At 34.8% G+C, this 9,736-nt stretch overlaps 1 protein-coding gene across 1 annotated transcript in view; it reads left to right on the forward strand.

Moving 5' to 3' along the window:
* Positions 1-20: 20 nt before the first annotated feature.
* Positions 21-9,736, forward strand: part of LOC125667970 (RNA-binding protein with serine-rich domain 1-B-like) — a 9,889-nt gene continuing 173 nt past the window's right edge. Inside the window, exons 1-6 of the mRNA XM_048901687.1 lie at positions 21-113; positions 719-820; positions 2,500-2,670; positions 4,280-4,515; positions 6,727-6,871; positions 9,559-9,736. The exon at positions 9,559-9,736 is cut by the window's right edge and continues 173 nt beyond it. Of these exons, the coding sequence (XP_048757644.1) occupies positions 112-113; positions 719-820; positions 2,500-2,670; positions 4,280-4,515; positions 6,727-6,871; positions 9,559-9,673 (771 nt within the window). The 5' untranslated portion in view covers positions 21-111 and the 3' untranslated portion in view covers positions 9,674-9,736. The remainder of the gene's footprint in view (positions 114-718; positions 821-2,499; positions 2,671-4,279; positions 4,516-6,726; positions 6,872-9,558) is intronic.

Below are 9,736 nucleotides of genomic sequence, written 5' to 3' on the forward strand. Positions count from 1 at the left end.
TACTTATCATTGATTGGTCAAATAGCCTACCGACTCAATTTTATCCAATGAAATTGAACGTATTATATCGAGAAGGAATTTGTCGGCGTCTTCTATGATTTTGCTTTGAAAATGTAAGTAAATCTACAAATATCCCAAACATCATTATAGTAAATCATGTTTTAAGCATTTTTCTTAAAATGATTATTATTCACGGAACGTTTTATATGTTTTTTCATTGTCGTTGAGTAGACAGTAAAAGTATTTATTGATTGTTAGAATTTCCTCTGCTTTTTATTGAATGTAAACAAACGACATAACGTGGATTTAGTCATTTGATATACCAGTCATACATATTCTGATTTGTAATGGATATCTGCTTACCCCAAAATAATAATTATATTATGAGGGACTTCCATCTTTACAGTGTCCTTTTATTGTTTGAAATTGGTGTATTACTATTAGTACTATTAGTATTACGTTTAATGTACGTCATGCCACAGGAGTATTTTGACTTTATTTCTCGTTTATTGATAAAACTGCCGACTCCTGTGTGGCATGGAGTCGGCAGTTTTATCAATAAACAAGAAATAAAGTCAAAATAAACAAAAACCAAGCCATGAGAAGCTTCACTCACGAAACTGCCGACTCCTGTTTTCATGCACTTGTTTAAAAGATACATTAACACCTGGTCCTTCTTTAGTTTATCATTCCAATATTGCTATGATTATTGCTGCAGGGTCCGAAGCCAAAGCAAAAGTAGAGAAAGGAAGAAAAGTGGGTCAGAGAGGGGCCGTGACAGAAAGAGGAAGAACTCCTCTAGCAGTGGATCAGACTCCAGGTATAAGATGAATCTTTCCTTCTACTTTGGTACAGTCCATGTGTATTTTTGTACATCTTTCACATCACACGGTCATGTACAAGATGCTGAAACATCTCTTCTTTACACGCGTAAAGCAATTTCTAGCCTTGCATATAACTAGGTATCCAGACACAGCATGTTGAATGTATGTATGACATCTAATGAAATGCTCTGATTTTTATGTATTTTAGTTATACTTTTACAAGTTATATAGTTTTAGAAAATTATCATTTGTGGAGGTTGACAAAAAAGTATACTTGTGCATCTTATTGTAAGTCATTAATCATTTATCACAGACAGATTTTTTTCCTTCATATTAAACCTTAATTAAATCTAATTGTTCTCCTATGCACAAATCTTAAGATAGTGTTACAAAATAATCTCCAAGACTGGTTATGGACAGCTATATTTCATTACTCTTTGTTTATAAAAATTTTGTACTAACATTTTCATGCCCCCCCCCCCCCCCCCCCCCCCCCCACAAAGTGGTCGGGGCATGTAGTTTTTCTCTTTTTTGCCCTTCTGCAACACCCAATTTTCCAGACTATTTTCTAAACGCCTTGAGATATTGAACTGATTGTTTGTATGCAGATGTATATTGATGAGTTACAGACTGTGGTTGAGTTTTGTTTCGGTTCGTTGATTTTTTATGGTTTTGTGCCTCTTTCATGTAGAAAAATTAATGCTATGACCAGTTTTCAGGCCTTTTTATCTAAATACCTTGAGATATTGAATTGATATTTGGTATGCAGGTGTATATTGGTGAGTTACAAACCGAGTTTTAAGTTTTGTTCCAGTTCGTTGATTTTTTATGAAATTGTGCTCCTTTAACATAGAAAACTTTATTTTTATGGATGTTAAAACAATAAAAGGATTGTTGTCGAGTTCTTCATTGTACTAAATGTGTGTAACATACAATCTCAATACCACATTCAATGCTTTACTTAGATGAAATTCCTACATTTGACTTTACTGCAGGCGGAGGCATTCATGTCGTGCCGACACATCTAGTTTGGGATAATTTATGAGTCATTTTGTATTGAAAAGTTATAAAATATCATATGTTCAAGAAATTGTCACGTGTTACCAAACACAGTACCACCAAAGGCAATGATTCATTTACTAATTTGTAAATTATTTATTTACTGTTCATGTATCCAAACTATTTTGAAATAGTATTTCTCCAGGGTTCATTTTTCCTTAAATACATTTTGTCAAAATTCTTAATATGAGATTTTGGGGTCCTTGGATCCACTTACCTAGACTTAGTGTTCATAATGACACTGATTACATTGTAATTCATCTTTCGGGGTTATTCTTTTAATTATTAAGTGTGTATTGATTCTGAATCAGCTACACCATAAAGATGATTTTATGACTTTACCAATGAACAGTCTGATACATAATTTCAATAATACTAACAAAATTTCAAAAAACATGCATTTAGCAAAGTGACTTGGGTGAGATGCCAAGTGTTGCTAACATTGGGTCTCTTCTCATCATAGACAGGTGCATTTTCATCAATATGACTCAATTTATTCCTTGGTTTGTGTACCTGTAATTATGTGCAAACATTTACTCTTTATTGAGTTTACCATAACTATTGTGTACTCAGAATGATTTTATGTAATTTTATTGCGTCTCTACTTGGTTTTCAGTTCCTCCCGCTCCCGCAGTAGGTCTGGATCCTCCTCTTCATCAAGCAGCAGTTCCAGTGGGAGTTCTGGCAGCAGTTCCTCCAGGTCAGGAAGTTCCAGTTCCAGTCGATCTTCCTCCAGTGAAAGTGGGAAGGGAAGGGGAGGAAAATCCTCCAAAAGACAGAAGTCCGAGTAAGCAGTATATCTATAGAGAGGACTTCATGATATAGAAAATCTAATGAATGTTTGAAAATGTAACTTGTAGCCTAAACCAGTATTTGAATAACTTTTGAAAGCTTTAAAAAGCAACATGATGGGCCACACACACATAGTCAGGGTCATAATTTTGTGAACCATAGACATGCACTTAGTTTCTTGCGTATTAATAGTTACAACATACCCAGTAATATCACCCCCAATGTGGTGTGTTGTTTGTATGATAAACAGAATATAAAACAAGGAACAATCTTTTTGTGGGATTCCACCAAAAGTAAAGCAAGGTTGCATGATATTTGTACAGAGTGTAGCTGAGAAAATTTGTATATTTGATGAGACAATGCTTGTCAAGAAAACTCATTAAAATGCCTACCTTTCGGTCTACATTTTTTGTTAAAATGAAGAACATCATGTATTGATGTTTCCTACAGTATAATGATTGCTAATTATGGCTGTGTATGGCATATTATAATTCCTATGAATTGCTGTGTAGTTGTAGTATATATAAATGTGAAGTTATTTTTACAATGTCATAGTACATGCATCATCGGAAACCCACGACTGATTACGCTTCGTTCCTTTCCTCATCACCCGTGGGTCCATTCATTCCTACTTGCTCGTTCTCATGAATAATTAATGAGGCAATTTGATTGGGCGCTCATCGTAAACCCTGAGCGAATTTGTCTAATCAACAAGATGCTTTCAGTCCATTTTCGGTATACAATTGTTGTGATAGCAAAGTTAAGTTAATGCTACCATTAAAAACAGAAGAGTTCCGTTACTATAACGATTACTTTGATTCATTGATTTTTCTACATTTTTTACAAGGGTCCTGTGGCTTTCGAATTGGGAAAAATTGTTGACATTTCAGTCAAATTGGGAAAAATCAATTTTATCATAAATAAGTTTTAAGATCACATCAAACATTATATTATCTTTATTTTACACATCTAATTTTCTTAAACCTTCTAAAAAAAAATTAACTATTTTATCCAAATCATCATTCCCAAAACTCTTTGTTAAGTCTTATGTATATAGTTTATTTTTTTCAAATACGTTTTCCTTTCATAATTCTATTATTGGGAAAAGTGGAGGGGAAAGGGCCGAAATTCAGACCTAAAATGGGCCTTAAAAAATCACTGTGATTGGACGATATTTCTAAATGTTTATTCATGAGAACGAGCGAGTAAGAATGAATGGACCCACGGGTGATGGAGAGAGGAACGAATCGTAATCAATGGTGGGTTTCCAATGATATAGTACACGGTGTTGATCTTGAAGGTTTTATTGATATAACAAGGAATAGAAAAAAGCAGCAGACGAATCACATAAAGGTATTCTTGAGAAAAAAATTTAGAAACCATGTAAATCCATGTATATCAATATGACATAGTCTGTTTAAAGGATGGGAGAGAAAAAATCCTGCTATTCATTATTTTAGGGAAATAATGCCACAATTGCATTAATTGATTTTGTTGTATGGAAAATTTAATGAGGAAATTACAGCAAGGCTTTTTGATTGCTGTAGTTTACTGGTATTTACAGTAGTACAATGGTAGAATGATAAGTCATTTATATTTCATAGATCTCCAAAGAGAAGAAAGAAGAGTCCAGAACCCAAGCCCACAAAAGTTCATATTGGCAAGCTGACTCGAAATATAAACAAGGATCACATCATGGAGATATTTTCTAACTACGGCAGCGTCAAAAACATAGATATGCCTATGGACAGAGTGCATTCAAACTTTAGTAAATTATTTGCTTATATTGAATATGAAACACCCGAGGAGGCAGAAAAGGCTGTGAAATACATGGATGGAGGTATAATCTTTTTATCTGACGAACTCTTTTAGCTCTGACACCTTTTAATAGTTATAAACTGATGTAAGCTTTTCTGATCACATTTTGTGTCAGTCGTTCATCTGTTTGTAAGCTTTACACATTTTTGATTTCAAACAAAACTTGTCATAAATCATCCTTATGTAAATGGGATTCAAAATTGTTCTAATGAGGGGTCTCGCATCCTTTTCAAAGGGGAGATAATTTTTAAAAATAGTGAAAATATGGTGGCATCTTTTAAAAATCTTCTCAAGAACCACTGGACCAAAAAAAGATCAAAAGTTGTGTGAAAGCTTCCTTAATGAGTATATATTCAAAATTGTTCAAGTCATGACCCTGAGGGTAGGATGGGGCCACAGCATGGAATCGAAGTTTTACACTAGGGTATATAGGGAAAAAACTTTTAAAATCTTCACAAAAATGGCAGGCCTTTGATTAGTCATATTAATATCAAGCATACTCAAGTAGTTTAGCATCGAGTTTGCTCAAATTAGGGGGGGGGGGGCAACGAAGTTTTTTATGAGAATGTATAGAGGGAAACAATAAAAAAATCTTTTAAGTCTTTTAAAATCTTTTTCATATGAACAAGCTAGACCATGATTAGTCATGTCATCAAGGAAGCATCATCAGAATGCAGATGAATCTAATTTGTTGAAATCAATGCCCCTGGGTTGAGTGGGTCACCATAAGGGATCAAAGGTTTACATGGAAATATATTAGGGCTGAAATGATATGCCCCCTTCATGATACAATATGTATTGCAATACTTATGCCAGAATTCAATATTTTCAATATGATACATTTTATAGAAGAAACAAGTAATAACATCAAAGAAAAGATTGAATTCTGAAGATTCAGTCACAATTATGAAAGCAAAATGTTTCCAAATCGTAGAACAGTAAGATGCCGATGGGCTCTGTGGGAACTGTTTAAGTTCACAATTGTTTGCGTCAGGCTCACGACTGACAACAACCTGGACATTCTCGGTTGTCATTTTGTCCCTTATGCTTGTAAAAATATGTACAGGTTTAACCTGATGTATTTAAACTAACCTAATTTTAAAAAAGGTATTGGACCGAAGATTTAGGCCTTGAATTGAACATTGAATTGAGCATTTAAATTTAACAGCATTGATATTTTAGTGAATCATTATTAGAATATATTGGAAAAGGTCTTAAAAGTCTTTTTTAGGTCACCTGAATCATTCAGGTGACCTATTGCTATCTGTTTTTGTCCGTCGTCGTGCGTTAACATTTGAACATTTTCAGCTTCTTCTCTGAAACCCCTGAACCAATTTCAACCAATTTTGGCATATAGCATCTGTGGGTGGAGGGGAACAAAAATTGTGAAATTCGTGGTCCCTGCCCCCCTGGGGCCTGAGGGGTGGGGCAAAAACCATCAAAATGAGTGTAATTTTAAAAAAACTGGTTCCTTTCGGAGAAGATGACCATTGTAGCTAATAAAATCACAAAGACAAGGGTAAACTGAATAATAGGAATGTATACAACTACTCAATACTTTAAGAACCCTTTGCTTGACAGACATGAAATTATTATGTATATTGGTTTTATCTAAGGAGTAAATAACCCTTTTCTTTATGATGTCTCAGACCTAGGTTTTTTAAAAAGGATTATTGATTGAACATAAAAATGACACATGTACTTCATGACCACATAGCTATTCAATGTTTCTTCCATCCAAAAGTAAAATTCTTATATTCAAACACAAACCTAATTCAAACACTGGAAGGTTGTTACATGATACTCAGGTGACCTATAAGGCCCCTGGGCCTCTTGTTCATACCAACAGCTATGCCATGATTAGTCATTTGAATAGGCAAGCATCCTCAGATAGTGCAGATACAGATATGTTGAAATTTCAAGAGTAACAGTCCTGATCATGAGTACTCACAATTTGCAAGTATCCTCAGGTAGTGCAGATTCAAGTTGTTTCTTCAAATCATGGCCCAGGGTTGTTGTTGTTTTAAAAAGATGAGACCTCAGTGGGGGATCACAGTTTTTCTTAAGAATGATAAGTAAAGATCTTCGAAAACCTTATTCTCAAAAGCAGCAGGGTCGGGATTAGTCATATTGATATGCAAACAATTTCTAATACATGTAGTGCAAATTTTTAACATCACATTCTTATTTGTTTACTGTGCATTTTAAGTATGCATATATGTTTCTGAATCAGGTCAAATTGATGGACAAGAAATATCAGCAAGTGCTGTGTTGGCAGCTAGACCAACGAGAGCACCACCACGAAGGAGTCCAATTCGACGAGGGCCACCCCCTAGGTGGGGCCGCCCTGCCTCCCCAAGATACAGAGACCGACGAAGGTTTGTGCAAGTAAAAAAGGTCAAGCTCCAAGTAGTGTATTACATCCATTTAAAGGAGGTCTTCAAAATCTTAACTACATTATTATCTACAGGAGAATATTTGCCTAATGTCCAGAAGCATTTATAAATGATTTTACCTCTACCAGTTTATCTTGACTAGAGCTAAATGATCAATTAAACAGACATAAACTGTCAACTAGGCATTAAAGACCTCTCGGGTGTGCAATTAACAAAATGAACCACTAATCCAGGGGCTAGTGGCAGTAACAAAGTTATTAAACCAAGATCGTCAGTTACTAGCCCATAAACTACGTAACAAAAATCTTAAAAATGGAGTTGATACATGCAAGTTGAGATATAAATTTGCAAGCAATGGTCAGTTTCATATCTATTATTATTAAAGAGTTTGTTTGATAGCTTCTGTCCACGTGGTGAATGATTCAGTTTGATTATTCTTATGTGACATTTCATACTCTCTACATGGAATGTGAAAAACCTTCAAGTTCAAGAAAATTATAAATTTCCCTGGACCTTTGGATTTTGCATTATCTTGACCTTGCAGTGCATGAGACTTTTCTCTTCATCAAAGTACAACAATGCTCATATGGTGTTGTCCACTGTATCTGTCAAGCTAACATTTTCTCTTCGTTGTTGTCAAGTGAAAAGAAAAAGGTAAAGATAATGAACATTGATTGATCTCAAAAATTCATTAAGGAATACAAAACTGAGGACAGAGCAAACAGTGAAACTCAGACCCCTTAAAACACCGGTACTTCTCCATTTTGTCACTGAACTGACTGTTGCCATCAATGCATACAGCTTACTCCAGATATATTGAAATTCAAGGGACCAACTTAACTGAAGTTCAAAATAGGCGAAATCAGCAAAGTCAACCATATTGGAAGCTTTGTTTTAAATGTTAATTATAATATCGATCCCGGTTACAAATGCAGAATATAAAATCATATTGCGTTGTTCATTATCAATTTATTATGTTACAAAATTTGCAACATTTGAATAATGGAATGAATTTATTAGTTTGTTTTAATTCAGTCATATCTCAAATTTATATCTACACTTTCACTCGCGCCACTAAGCTATGCCACATAATTTTTTGAAGCCCTCATAAATCCGGATGAACATTTGAAATCAGCAGTGCCTGATTTTTTTTGGCGAATTTTTCGGACTTTTCCGCATTTATAAACCACTTGAAAAGACAGTCTTCTATCTCTGTATAGTTTCCAGATCGCATACGTTTCCGTTTTGGGGAAATCGCCCAACTCAATAGCCGCAATGATAGCAGCACGCTGTATGAAAATCATGGTTGAAGTACTAGGGTTAAATTCGAAATCCTTTGCTATTTCAGATTTTGGTTTCAACTTCCTATTGATTGCAGTTATTAGTTCATATTTTGTGTCCAATGACGTTTTTCTTTTTTTTAGGAGTGGGCATTTTTACCAACAGTCACATTCACAACATGTGAGAGTGCTCATACTCCACTGTTGTTTTTATTCTTATAAAAACATGCAGTGAATACTAATCAGTTGGGAAACAAATCTACAGACAACCTTGTACATGTATGTACTGTGTAATTACAAAGTCACCAACCATGACAATTGCCGACTGGGTGGGGGGGGGGGGGGGGGGGGACTTCAGTATAACCGTTATAAAAACAACACATTATCACCTCGGCGGACTGAGAATAATTGGCTTCAAAATAATCGACATTTCAATATAAATGATTTCAACTTAACCAATAATTTACTGCAAAGAAAATGAGAGACTGAGGGTGGGGACTTAGTATTATTTCAAAATAAGCGATTTTCAATATAAGTGGAGTAAGCTGTACATTAAAACGGATTGAAGATCTTGATTTGGCAGTATTTCTATTCATCCTTAAAGTCGGTCAACCTAATATTGACTAATGTGTTTACTTTTGCTTTAGGTTTACTAGCCTATTAATGGTCTAACACAGCATTGGTTTTTGCTCACCCAACCTCTACAATCAGTAGCCCCGGGTGTAAGGCAATGGTAATTGCACACCACTATATTTTAAATCTTAACCATGGTTAAAGTGCTAGAATGTATATAAAAGGAAGAGCAATAAATCAAAATTAAAAAAAAAGATCGTGTCCTTTGATCAGAGTTTTTTTTTTTTTTTAATTGTAAAAAATTCCTCCACAACTAACAATTTACAATAATGTTTCAGTTACTGTGTCTCTGTAACCAATAGAGACTATATGTCAAAATTACAACTAAAGTGTTGTAGGTTATTTTGATTTGCTCAACTGAGATTGTGTTCCATGATTGTATCAAATGCATTTTCTCATTTTAACATGACTTTAGCAGCTAATTTTTCTTTAATATCTGTATTAGACCTGTTTTATAGCCACATAAACGAAAAGAGGCTAAATGGCGGGAAAAAATATGCAGTACAGTTGAACTTTAGTATCTCGACCACCGATGTCTCGAATACCATGGATATGTCGGAACTGATTCGGAAGTCCCAACCACATATTTTCTAAGTGTTTTACCCTTGAAATCTCGAATCCTTGGATATCTTGACATTTTTCTTAGTCCCATTGAGTTTGAGATAACAAGGTTTGACTGTACATAATATTGATTTATGAAATCTATGAAGTATATGTATTGAAGTGCTGTATGATTCTTATTTGTGTATTTATAAGGAGTCCACCCCCAAGACGAAGAAGTCCTCCTCCAAGAAGACGATCCAGATCCAGGTCACGATCCCCCGCGAAGAGGAGAAGATACAGCCGATCAAGTTCCAGTTCATCTCGATGAGCCTTCCCATCATTCACTCTAGAAATTCACTACTTTACATGGAACGCTGCAAGCTCCATTTAA

This window comes from Ostrea edulis, chromosome 4, assembly GCF_947568905.1.
Source record: "Ostrea edulis chromosome 4, xbOstEdul1.1, whole genome shotgun sequence".
NCBI classification, from domain to species: Eukaryota; Metazoa; Mollusca; class Bivalvia; order Ostreida; family Ostreidae; genus Ostrea; species Ostrea edulis.